Below are 13,531 nucleotides of genomic sequence, written 5' to 3' on the forward strand. Positions count from 1 at the left end.
AAGTGTGAGCATATTCTGGGCTGTTACTGAATTGTTTCAATTTCTGTATTGTGAGGTCTTGGAAGTCCTGTGCAGCATGCGTATGTAGAAGAAAATGACAATCATTGAAAAGGCTCTATCAGACAAACCTGAAGGATCCCTGGGAGTTCCTTATGAGATCATGAAAAAGAGGAAATGTCTGATAAGGAAGTGTAGATATCCTGTCCAATATGGAACTGATACAATCTCTTGTGTTAAAAGAAAAAAAAACAATACTAAGGTCAAATTTACAAAACTCTCACCAAACCATGTAACAGAATTTTGGAGAAACTGGATGAATGCAGATTTGACGTTCTGGTACCTCCTCCAGGAAGAACAATTAACAATAGCTAACATTTGTTGAACACTTACTATACATCACACCCTGTTTTAAAAGCTACAGTTGTTTTGGTGCTGTCATCATCATCCCATCTTTAGAAATCAGAAAAGAGAAGTATGTAAAAATTATGTAATTTCCGCAAGTCACATAGTTCATGAAGGACACAGCCAAGAGCTACCATACAACTTCATGGTAAAGGCAGGTAGAAGTTGTCTGAAAAGAATTCAGTAGGCCATATTCACTATGTCCTTCATTCAAGAGATAACAAGAAAGCCTGCACAGATGAGATCCAGCGCATTCCAGGTAGTATAGCAGAAGACTACAGATGACAACAGGCTCATGAAAAGATGCTCAGCATCACTAATTATTAGAGAAATGCAAATCAAAATTACAATGAGGTGGCACCTCACACCGGTCAGTATGGCCATCGTCAAAAAGTCTACAAATAATAAATGCTGGAGAGGGTATGGAGAAAAGGAATGCTCCTGCTGTGTTGGTGGGATTGTAAATTGGTGCAGCCCCTGTGGAAAACAGTATGGAGGTTCCTTAAAAAATTAAAAATAGAGCTACCATATGATCCAGCAATCCCACTCCTGGGCATATATCTAGAAAAGACAAAAGCCATAATTCGAAGTGATATGTGCATCCCAATGTTCATAGCAGCACTGTTTAAAATAGCCAAGACTTGGAAGCAACCTAAATGTCTATTTACAGATGAATTGATAAAGAAGATGTGGTACATACAATGGCATATTACTCAACCATAAGAAAGAATGAAATGATGCCATTTGCAGCAACATGGATGGACCTAGAGATTATCATACTAAGTGAAGTAAGTCAGACAAAGACAAATATTATGATATCACATATATGGAATCTAAAAAATAGTACAAGTGAACTAATTTACAAAACAGAAACATACAGACGTAGAAAACAGACTTATGGTTACCAAAGGGGAAGGCGGGTGGAGGAATAAATTGAGAGTATGGGATTAACAGATGCACACTACCGTATATAAAATATCGATAGATAAACAACGAGGATGTACTGCATAGCACAGGGAACTATATTCAATATCTTGCAATAAGCTATAATAGTAAAGAATATAAAAACCCAATTGGTGGGACTTCCCTGGTGGTGCAGTTGTTAAGAATCTGCCCACCAATGCAGGGGACACAGATTTGAGCCCTGGTCCCGGAAGATCCCACATGCTGCGGAGCAACTAAACCCATGCACCACAACTACTGAGCCTGTGCTCTAGATCCCACAGGCCACAACTGCTGAGCCCATGTGTAACAACTACTGAAGCCCGTGCGCCTAGAGCCCATGCTCCACAACAAGAGAAGCCACCACCATGAGAAGCCCATACACCGCAATGAAGAGTAGCCCCCGCTTGCCCCAACTAAAGAAAGCCTGTGCACAGCAACAAAGACCCAACACAGCCAATAAATAAATAAATAAATAAATAAATTTATTAAAACAAATAAAACAACCTGAATCAGGAACTCCCCAGTGGACCAGTGGTTAGGACTCCAAGCTCTCACTGCCCAGGGCCCAGTTCAATCCCTGGTCAGGGAATTAAAATCCCACAAGCCACTCGGGGCAGCCAAAAACACCCCCAAAACCAAAACAAACAAAAAAAAATGGAATCACTTTGTTGTACACCTGAAACTAATGTAATATTGTAAATCAACTATACTTCAATTAAAAAAAAAAAGAAGAAAATCTATACATATTGTTAATGAGGAATGGGTAGTGTGATAGTTAACTTTACACATCAACTTGACTGGCTATAGGATCCCCAGATTAAACGTTATTTCTGGGTGCGCCTGTGGAGTATTTTGGATGAGATTAGCACTTGAACTGGTAGACTCAGTAGACTGCCCTCCTCAATGTGGGTGGACATCACCCAATCCATTGAAGACTTGAATAGAGTAAAATGTGGACAAAGGAGGAAGTCACCTTTTTTTCCTGCCTCACCGATGAGCTGGGACTTCTCATCTTCTCCTGTTCTTGGACTGAGATTTACACCATCGCCTCCTCTGGTTCTCAGGCCTTTGGACTGGGAACGAATTACTCCATTGGCTTTCCTGGGTGTCCAGATTGCAGACAGCAGATTGTGGGACTTCTCAGCCTCCATGTGTGGGTGAGTCAATTCCTTGTAATTAATTTTTGCGTGCCTGCGTGCAAACACACACACACACACACACACATGATCCTTTCTGTTTCTCTCCAGAGTCCTGAGTAACACAGGTAGGGGATGCATATGTGTGGCAAGGCAGAGCAGTGGACAAGCCCACGGAAACAGGATATGGGCTGATTTGGGTTGTATGTTCTATTTAATCCATCCTGACCCTGCAAACTGGGAATCAAAAAATTAGTAAAATTAGATTATCTAGATCTGCTGGCCTGGGTTTCTGTGAAATGGATTAAGACACTGGTCTGATTGCTAAATTTCACTTAAGCGGGGAGGGAGCGCGCTTAAGTGAAATTTAACCAGGACAACCCTGAACTCAGGCATTGCCTTTAAAAATTATTCGTCCATTACCCAGAAAATTCCCATACACTTGTCTGTTCTCTATTTTATTTTTTATTTTGGATAGAAGACGATAATGACGCAGGCAACCAAAACTTGATGAGGAATCAAGGAGGGATTCCCATGTATTATAAAGGAGGGGCTTTCCAACAACAATCTCATTCACTCTGATGATGGTTAGAAATAATGAAGAGATCAACTATATTTCAATAAAAATTAAAACAAACACTAAAGAGTGACAATGTGTAGTGTTCTCATATGAAGCAAAACCACGGGTACATTATTGAAAAAAAAGTGGAGGGTTTTTCCCTAAAGACTTTACCAGAAAACTGCTAGCACTAATCGATGAATTTAGTAAAGTAGCAGGATACAAAATTAATGTGAAGAAATCTCTTGCATTCCTATATACTAACAACGAAAGAGCAGAAAGAGAAATTAAGGAAACTCTCCCATTTACCACTGCAACAAAAAGAATAAAATACCTAGGAATAAACCTGCCTAAGGAGGCAAAAGCCCTGTATGCAGAAAACTATAAGACACTGATGAAAGAAATCAAAGATGACACAAACAGATGGAGGGACATGCCATGTTCTTGGATTGGAAGAATCAATATTGTGAAAATGACTATCTTACCCAAAGCAATTTACAGATTCAATGCAATGCCTATCAAATTACCAACAGCATTTTTCACAGAACTAGAACAAGAAATCTTACGATTTGTATGGAAACACAAAAGACCCCAAATAGCCAAAGCAACCTTGAGAAGAAAAGATGGAGTTGGTGGAATTAGGCTTCCTGACTTCAAACTATACTACAAGGCCACAGTGATCAAGACAGTATGGTACTGGCACAAAAATAGAAAGGAAGATCAATGGAACAGAATAGAGAACCCAGAGGTAAACCCAAGCACATATGGGCACCTTATCTTTGACAGAGGAGGCAAGAATATATACAATGGAAAAAAGACAGCCTCTTCAATAAGTGGTGCTGGGAAAATTGGACAGCTACATGTGAAAGAATGACATTAGAACACTTCCTAACACCATACACAAAAATAAACTCAAAATGGATTAAAGACCTAAATCTAAGGCCAGACACTATAAAACTCCTAGAGGAAAAGAGAGGCAGAACACTCTATGACATACATCAAAGCAAGATCCTTTTTGACCCACCTCCTAGAATCATGGAAATAAAATCAAGAATAAACAAATGGGACCTCATGAAACTTACAAGCTTTTGCACAGCAAAAGAAACCATAAACAAGACTAAAAGGCAACCCTCAGAATGGGAGAAAATACTTGCCAACGAAGCAACGGACAAAGGACTAATCTCCAAAATATACAAGCAGCTCATGCAGCTTAATACCAAAAAAGCAAATAACCCAATCCACAAATGGGCGGAAGACCTAAATAGACATTTCTCCAAAGAAGACCTACAGATGGCCAACAAACACATGAAAAGATGCTCACCATCACTAATCATTAGAGAAATGCAAGTCAAAGCCACAGTGAGATATCACCTTACACTGGTCAGAATAGCCATCATCAAAAAATCTAGAAACAATGAATGTTGGAGAGGGTGTGGAGAAAAGGGAACTCTCCTGCACTGTTGGTGGAAATGTAAGCTGGCATAGCCACTATGAAAAACAGTTTGGAGGTCCCTTAAAAAACTAAAAATGGAACTACCATATGACCCAGTAATCCGACTACTGGACATATATCCAGAGAAAACCATAATCCAAAAAGAAACATGTACCACAATGTTCATTGCAGCACTATTTACAATAGCCAGGACATGGAAGCAACCTAAATGCCCATCAGCAGATGAATGGATAAAGAAGATGTGGCACATATAAACAATGGAATATTACTCAGCCATAAAAGGAATGAGATGGAGCTATATATAATGAGGTGGATAGACCTAGAGTCTGTCATACAGAGTGAAGTAAGCCAGAAAGAGAAAAACAAATATTGTATGCTATCTCATATATACGGAATCTAAAAAAAAAAATGGTACTGATGAAGCCAGTGACAAGACAAGAATAAGGATGCAGATGCAGAGAATAGACTGGAGGACACGGGGTTGGGGGGGTGGGGGGGGCGAAGGGGAAGTTAGGATGAAGTAAGGGAGTAGCATAGACATAGATACACTACCAACTGTAAAATAGATAGATAGTGGGAAGTTCCTGCATAACAAAGGGAGGTCAACTTGATGATGGGTGATGCCTTAGAGGCCCAGGACAGAGAGGGAGGGAGGGAGTTGCGGGAGAGAGGGGATATGGGGATATATGTATAAATACAGCTGATTCGCTTTGGTGTACCTCAAAAGCTGGTACAAGAGTGTAAAGCAGTTATTCTCCAATAAGAACTTAAAACAAAAAAAGTGGAGGGTTTCTTTTTTAAATGTTTTTCTCCTACACAGTACAGGTTGGCTCAGTACATGAAATTGCACTGTACTTTCCCCTATTAAGGGGAACCTACTAAGGCATGAAAGTAAGAACTAGAGTTTTCAATCACATAGTGTATAAAACCCTAAGTTATTAGGGAAAGTAATGAAATCTTTCTGAGTGCTGTCAAATCATAATGTGGCAGCACTTTTTACTGGCTGTTTTCAGTAGTTCTCCACATGGCAGGCAGAGTGTCATTTCAAAATGCAAATATGGTGTATTCAGCCTCTTGCTACAAGCGGTTCCAAGGGCTTTTCAGTGCTCTTAGGGTAAAGATCAAAATGCTTACTGTGATCAATGAGTTTGTGTAAAACAAATCCTATCTTCCTTTCTGGTCTTCTGTGTAATAATACTTCCTAGTGCTCTTTATGAGCTCCAGCGACATTGACCTCAGGCACAGTGCAGTTGCTCCAGCCACAGGCCATTTGTATATGCTCTTCCTTCAGCCTACATTCTTTCTCTCACCTTAAGCCCCTTTACCTAGTTAATTTCTAATTCTTCCTTCACACCTCAGCTCAATCATTACTTCCTTCCCTGACATTCCTGTAGGGACAGTGTTGTTCAACTCCAGGGGCACTGTTGATGTTGTATTCTATGGTAATAGTACCTTCTGGAGTCCTGTTCCTGTAACCAGACAGGGTCAGGTGTCCCTGCAGAACTAGGCATGGCTCTCTTGACATAAGAGAAGCCATTTTTGGCCTCAGCCATTTTGTGATCTAAGCCTGACCATAATACTTGACCTTGAACAGGTCTCAGTAATTAATGATTTTTTTTTAATAAGTATACTTATTTTATTTACTTATTTATTTATTTTTGGCTTCATTAGGTCTTTGTTGCTGTGTGTTGGCTTTCTCTAGTTGCACCAAGTGGGGGCTTACTCTTTGGGCTTCAGCAGTTGTGGCACATGGGCTCAGTAGTTGTGGCTCACGGGCTTAGTTGCTCCATGGCATGTGGGATTTTCCCGGACCAGGGATTGAACCTATGTCCCCTGCATTGGCAGGCAGATTCTTAACCACTGTGCCACCAGGGAAGTCCCAGTAATTAATGATCTTAAGGGAACAAAAGAATACAGAAACAAAGGGCAGTTACCGGGCAAAAGTAGTAACAAGAGCAAAGATAATATATCAGTTGTAAAAACTTCCAGCTCTGTTTCATAAGTGAAGAAGCGCTCAATCTCCAGATCAGCTGGAACCTAAGGAATAATGGTGTTGACCTTCTCAGACTCTTGTGACTTCAATCGATTAAAGCTTGGACTCTTTTGATGTCCCAAGCCCCTTCACGAATATGCATGTACCTTTACCATAAAACTTCCCCAATTTTGCTGCTCAAGGAGACATTGCTTTGCGAAAGATCCCGGTGTTCCCCTTACTTACTGCAAATAATAAATCCTTCCTTTTCCCAATCGGGCTTGATTGTGTGTTTTGACTCAATATCTACCAAAAGGCAAAACCATTTTTGGGAAACATTCCCAACTTCTCCTTTTATATGTTCTCCTCTCCTTTGGAGTATTTATCATACTATATAAGTTTATATATATGTGATTATTTATTTAGTTTTTATTAATACCTCTCTCTCCAATCTAAGCCTTAAACTGTTGGGACATCCCTGACAGTCCTGTGGTTAAGAATCTGCGCTTCCACTGCAGGGGACTCAGGTTCCATCTCTGGTCGTGGAACTAAGATCCTGCATGCCGTGTGGTGCGGCCAAAAAGAAAAAAATTAAACTCTTGAAAGCAGAAATTTTTGCTCACCATTACAGCCCCATCACCTAGCACAGTGTGTGTCACATAGTGGGCAACTGTGATGGCTAATTTTAACCTGTCAGCTTAACAGGCTAAAGGGCTAAAGGATGCCCTGACAGCTGCTAAAACATGATTTCTGGGTGTGTCTGTAAAGAGTATCTACAGAACAGATTAGCATTTGAATTAGTAGGCTGAGCAAAGAAGATTGCCCCCACCCATTGGGCATTATCCAATCTGCTGAGGGCTTGAACAGAACAAGAGAAGGAAGGCGAATTCAATCTCTCTGCTTGAGCTGAGACCTGTGAGCTTCTTCTTATAGTAAATCTCCTCGTATATCTATCTTTATATATACATAAATATACTATTGGTTCTCTTTCTCTGGAGAACTCGGACTAATACAGCAACTAAAAAAGTATTTATTGAATGAACAAGAAAGACAAATGTTGCTTTCCCAAGCTGTGGAGCCCACCAGTTGATTAACAGTCTCTTTGAAGTTAGCTGTATCAAAATTCCTATAAGGATTTCCATGGAAATGGTTTGAATTGGGGACGTCCATGCCAAATTAACAGGCATTTAGCAAAATAAATCTTTTAAGGATTGTACTGCTTCTTTCACCACTGCAGTGGGCAAAATCCCGAGATGGCCCTTAAGAGATCTGCTCCCTGGGATCACTCCTGTGATTACATTATTACATGTGGTGCTGACAAAAATTAATCAGTTGATCTAAGAAAGAAATGGAAATTTTTATTTGAGCCAAATTTGAGGGTTTTAACCTGGGAAGAGTGTCTCAGAAAACTCCGAGAACTGTTTAGCCCATTGGAAGTCAAGGCAGAATAAGTTAAGTTTTTTGAGACAGGGGGCTGTACGTTAAATGATATATTGTTGACAGTTTACACAATCCAGATCGAAACGTAATCATGGCCACTTACGAGATCAAGAAGGAATGTTATCTTTTAAGGAATTCTCTTATTGTGGCTAAGAGAATTTGCTCTTCATGGTTGGGCAGGTATTTCTGCCGGTGGGGAGGTTTGGTTGAATTTGTAATGCAGATACACAATGCACAGTAGACAGGAGAGAGGAGGCCGAAGGGCAGAGAAAATTTTTTATGTTTAAATTTTTTTGTCTCACCATAAAATGTAAATTTTATTTCACAGTGACATAAGGGATTTTGCAGATAAAGTTAAGGTTACTAACCAGTTGACCTTGAGTTAGGGAGAGTATGTAGTTGGGCCAAACCTAATTGCATGAGCTATTTATTTATTTATTTATTTATTTATTTAATTCGTGTTTTGTAATTCAGTTGCATTAACTTTTTTTTTAAACATCTTTATTGGATTATAGTTGCTTTACAATGTGTGTTAGTTTCTGCTGTACAACAAAGTGAATCAGCTATACGTACACATATATTCCCTTCCTCTTAAGCCTCCCTCCCACCCTCCCCATCCCTCTGAGGTCGACACAAAGCACCGAGCTGATCTCCCTATGCTATATACAGCACCTTCCCATTAGCTATCTATTTTACACATGGTAGGGTATATTGTCAATAAGTTTTCTCTGTCTAGTGGCAGAAGAGGACATCAGAGTTTCAAAGCATGAGAGGGCTTCAGTGTTCTGTTGGTGATTTGAAGATGGAGGAAGCCGTATGAAAAGGACTTAAGGGACTTCCCTGGTGGTCCAGCAGTTAATACTCCACCCTTCCACTGCAGGGGGCACCAGGTTCAATATCTGGTCGGGGAACTAAGATCCCACATGCTGTGTGGCACAGGCAAGAAAGAAAGAAAGAGAGAGAGAGGGAGAGAGAGAGAGAGAGAGAGAAAGAAAAAGAAAGAAAGAAAGAAAGAAAGAAAGAGAGAGGGAGAGAGAGAGAGAGAAAGAAAGAAAAAGAAAGAAAGAAAAAGAAAGAAAGAAAGAAAGAAAGGAAGGAAGGAAGGAAGGAAGGAAGGAAGGAAGGAAGGAAGGAAGGAAAGAAAGAAAGGAAGAAAGAAAGAAAGAAAGAAAGAAAGAAAGAAAGAAAGAAAGAAAGAAAGAAAGAAAGAAAGAAAGAAAGAAAGAAAAAGAAAGAAAGAAAGAAAGAAACGAGAGAGAAAAGGACTTGAGAGTGACTTCTTAATGTTGAGAGCAATCCTTGACCAACAGCCAGCAAGAAAACAGGGACCTCACTCCTATAACGGCAAAGATTGGATTCTGTCAACAACCTGAAAGAGCTTAGGAGTGGATTCTTCCCACAGCTTCCAGATGAGCACAAAGCTTAGCTGATACCTTGATTTCAGCCGTGTGAGTCCCTGAGCAGGGAACTCTGTCATATTGTGTCAGACTTCTAACCTACAGAATAGTGAGTTAATAAATGCATGTTTTTAAGCCAATAATACTGTGTTAATTTGTTATATAACAATAGAAAACAAATATAACCAGTAAGCTTTGGCTTCCAAACTCTGCCAACCATATCTGAGAAGATAGTAACCTCTTTATCAAGAACAATTACATGAAACACCATAAATTAAACATAAGCTTGGTAAAGACCTGAATGATAGCATTGAATGTGTGTAACTTGGACCTTCTGAAAGAAACTAATTAGGAGATAAGCCCTACTAGATATTTAAAATAATTATAAGCCTTCAGTACTTATCAAATTTTGGTACCACTAGCTCACAAATGATGAATCAATGGATCAGAATAGAAAATCCAGCAATAGACTCAAATATATATAACCATTAAGAACCTAACAAAAATAGCATTTCATATCAGTGGGAAAGAATGCATTATTTAATACTGGCATTAAACTATTGATCATTTGAAAAAGTTAGGCTTTTTCACCAAGTGTCTCTTACATCAACGTAAGTTCTACAAGTGTCAAATATACAAATGCAAAAACAAAAAAAGGAAAAACACAGTGCAGAAAGATAGGTAAACATTTTTTTTTTTTAAGGTAAAAACTTTTTATTTTTTATAGGTTCAGAAACATGACTCAGTTCAATCTACATTCGACATTTCTTGAAGTTCCAGCTTTTTAGAAGAAATGAGGATGAGAATGGGGAAAACTTAAGGCAATGTTGTAGTAACATTTTATCTTTTTCTACTCAAGATGCAGCTCTTGAACATTTTTAGTAATCATGAGTTTCGACCTGAAGCACTGCTTTCACTGTTTAAGCCAGAAATAAAGTGTAAACCTCGTTGGTTGAAATTATTTCCTGGGACTTCAAGTTTAGATTACCTTTGTAAAACAACAAACTATGTAAGTAAGATGGAATCAGTGAGGGGGTCATCTTGAAGATTGTATCAGAACAGTAGTTCAAGTTCAGTATTAAAGAAAGTGTGTCTTTCCAATGTCATCCAGCAAGAATATTTCTTCTAATATTATGAGAAAAATTTTTGACTTCAATCAACCAATCAGGATCTGTTCAAGTCAAGAATGTTTTCTCACTTAAAAAGTTCCATCCATAAAATACATCTTTATGTTTATTTTGAGTGAAACCCTACTTTGTACTCTAGACTATCTCTTTTGAGGATAAGTTGATTTAAAAACACTTGCACACTGTCTAAGTATTCAAATACTAAAATACTCAAGTTCGATTACATCCCAAATAGTATTTCCTAAGATTTACCAGGTATTTAACAGAACAGGCCCTGTTCTGAGCACGCCTTCTCCTGACTTGTTTAATCCTGCTAAGAACTCTCCCATCCTACCAGACAAGAGGCAGAGAAAAGAAAAAGTTAGGAAGCTGTCTAGAAATGCAAGCCATAGTTCAACAAAAATAAACAGTGGTTTTATTGATTACATAATTTTCAGCTCTAGTAATATATATTATAAACTTGAAGAATTAGAAATAAATGACTATTTATTTATTTTTCCACCAAGAATAATCTAGGTTATGGCAGCATATTTGATGAATATTACTGAAGTCCTGCACAGTCATCATATTCCTATTTTTCAGAAAATCAGGAAGTCACCATCCAAGTTTATACTAGGTCACGACACAGTTACCCCATACACACATTTCACTAAGTAGAAATAAGACATTATATGTTTTCTTTTCTGGCAAATCCTCCCTTTCTATCATACAGATATATCCTCCCAAAGTTATTTTCTTATAACGTACAAAATTTACTTCTTATCCACAAGAGTTGTTTTAAATAACTTTCATCCTGGAAAGCTACAAAGGCATAAGGCAATAACAAAATGCTACTCTGGCCTTTGTATCTTGAATACTTCACTTCTGCCTAAAACCCCATTTTATAATTAAAACTAAATTAATCCCACATTGTAATACTTAGTTAAGTCTTTTTGTGCACACGTTTGCCACAAAGATGGAAAATGTCAACTTGTCTGAGCAAGTACTTGGCAGATTACAGAAAAAAAACAGGGTCGTGGGAAATGAAAACGCTTTAGTGTTTGACAGCTGAAGAGACTGACGACTGTCACTCAAATTTCTCATCCCCTTCCTCCACGTCTTTCAGATTGAGTACTTCCAAAGAGTCTTTGCCTTTTGTCTCCTTTTTTATGAGCTCATCGATTTCTCGGAAGCAGCCGGGGTCAATGAGACACACAATTTCTAACTGTTGACCATAGTCTTCACTTTCTATAACCTTGATCAGGGGCTTGAGTTTTTCTTTCAGCTTCTTCCCTTCATTCACTGGAAGAATGAACCGAAGTCTCATGTGAGCGCGTTCTATCTTCATGTTCTCCTTTAACTGCTTTATCACTTCCAAAGCCTGCTGTTTTGTACTCTTGGGTTTGACCGAATAGTGGATGTCCTTCATGGCTCTCTCAATAAGGATAACGGTGTACGGTCTCTTTGTTTCAGGGTTCACACATTTGTCGGCCACAATAGTTGCAATGTCCCTAAACATCTGCTCCAGCTGTGTGTGCCGTTCTTTATCTGACACTTGAACCTCTCCTTTATTCAAAATCTGCTTACAGATTTCCGTCTGGTCATCTGTTCCAAATGCACTGATGAGATCTTCCTTCTTTGCAACCTGACCTTTAGAGACATTTACAAACACCGAGTGGGTCTGCAGAACTTCATCAAGGTCTTTTTCCACGCCGCTCCGCCAGCCCACGACCTTGTTTTTGTAGCAAGCGATTTCGAAGCGCTTCCCGGCTCGCTTCATCCGTACTACGGCCACATTGGTCAGGCGGATCTGGTTGGTGGGGGTGAAGATCGACATCGCGGCGGTTCACGGACCTCGGGTCCGGTGAACCACGAGGCACAGCCGCGCCGCCGGCCTGAGGCCTGCCTGCGTCTCGATGCGACCACCCGGCGGCGGCGCGCGCCACAGGAACGCCCGCAGACGGCGCGGCGCCGGGACCAGCTCGGCAGCCACAATACACCCACCCAACTTCGTGCGCAGGCCTAGGTAAACATTTTTATAATCTAAGCATAAAGGCTTTTCTAAGCTGAAAACCCAGAAAACATAAAAATAAAAATACATAAACTTGACTGCATAAAAATACAAAAATTTTGAAAGGAAGAAAATGCTGTAAACAAACACAAATAAATAGTTACAGGTGGTGAAAATGTGTATTGACTGTATGTAACATGAGCCTACCTGGATAAAATTAAGTACACGTATCTCTAGTGTGTGTTTGGAGAGATATCTAGAAAAAAGGTTGCTGTGGAACACTTATGTTCATTGTCTCTGTGGATTTATTATCATGAGCACAAATCTTTATTGCAAATGTAAAATTACTATTAAAATTATTAATGATAAATTTAATATTTCAAATCAATAGGGAAAAATGAAGTAGAATTGGACAAATGGCTAATCATTTGGAAAAAATAAACATATATCCTAATTTCACACCTTCATGTATTTCATATAGAGGAACTATCTTTTTCATTCAAAAAATATTTATTGGATATCAAAAACAATGTGTCAGAGGCTAAACACAATGAACATGATATCTGCCTTCCTGGAGCCACAGTGCATATAAATTTTTACAGAAATACATTTTTAAATGAGAACAATAGATTAACTATTTTTGATGTAAAAACAAACAAAAAATCTGTATAATTCGGGGGTGCCAAAGGTCTTTCTGAAATGACCAAAGGAGAGACCAATAAAGGAAAAGAAAGATTAGTTTAATTTACATAAAACATTTTCAACATCCCTCTATACAATAACTCCATAGGGGCCATAAAGGAGGCAACGACAAGCTAGAAAAAGTATTTGCAATACATACCATAGGCCAATATGATAAGAAACCACTATAAAAAAAGATTCGTACTCTTTTAGAAAATATGGGCAAAGGACATGAACAAGCAAACCCAAAGACAAAATATAAATGACAAATAAGCACATGAAGTAAATATACAATTTCACTACTAATAAGAAAGGTTAAAATTTAAATAAGATGTTGCCCTTTGCTTGTTATATGGAAAAGTAGCAAAAAGAATGATGGTTCCCAGAATAGGCAAGGGTTTAGGAAAACTCCTTTATGTACTGTTAGTA

General features: G+C 38.8%; 1 protein-coding gene across 1 annotated transcript; it reads right to left on the reverse strand.

Moving 5' to 3' along the window:
• Nucleotides 1-10,005: 10,005 nt before the first annotated feature.
• LOC130852705 (ribosome maturation protein SBDS-like) lies at nt 10,006-12,424 on the reverse strand. Its single transcript, XM_057733984.1, has 2 exons — nt 11,350-12,424; nt 10,006-10,761 (listed from the first exon to the last, which is right to left on the reverse strand). The coding sequence occupies exon 1, from the start codon at nt 12,245-12,247 to the stop codon at nt 11,498-11,500; it is 750 nt and encodes a 249-aa protein (XP_057589967.1). The 5' UTR covers nt 12,248-12,424; the 3' UTR covers nt 10,006-10,761; nt 11,350-11,497.
• Nucleotides 12,425-13,531: the final 1,107 nt, after the last annotated feature.

This window comes from Hippopotamus amphibius, chromosome 4 (genome assembly GCF_030028045.1).
Source record: "Hippopotamus amphibius kiboko isolate mHipAmp2 chromosome 4, mHipAmp2.hap2, whole genome shotgun sequence".
Classification (NCBI taxonomy): Eukaryota; Metazoa; Chordata; class Mammalia; order Artiodactyla; family Hippopotamidae; genus Hippopotamus; species Hippopotamus amphibius.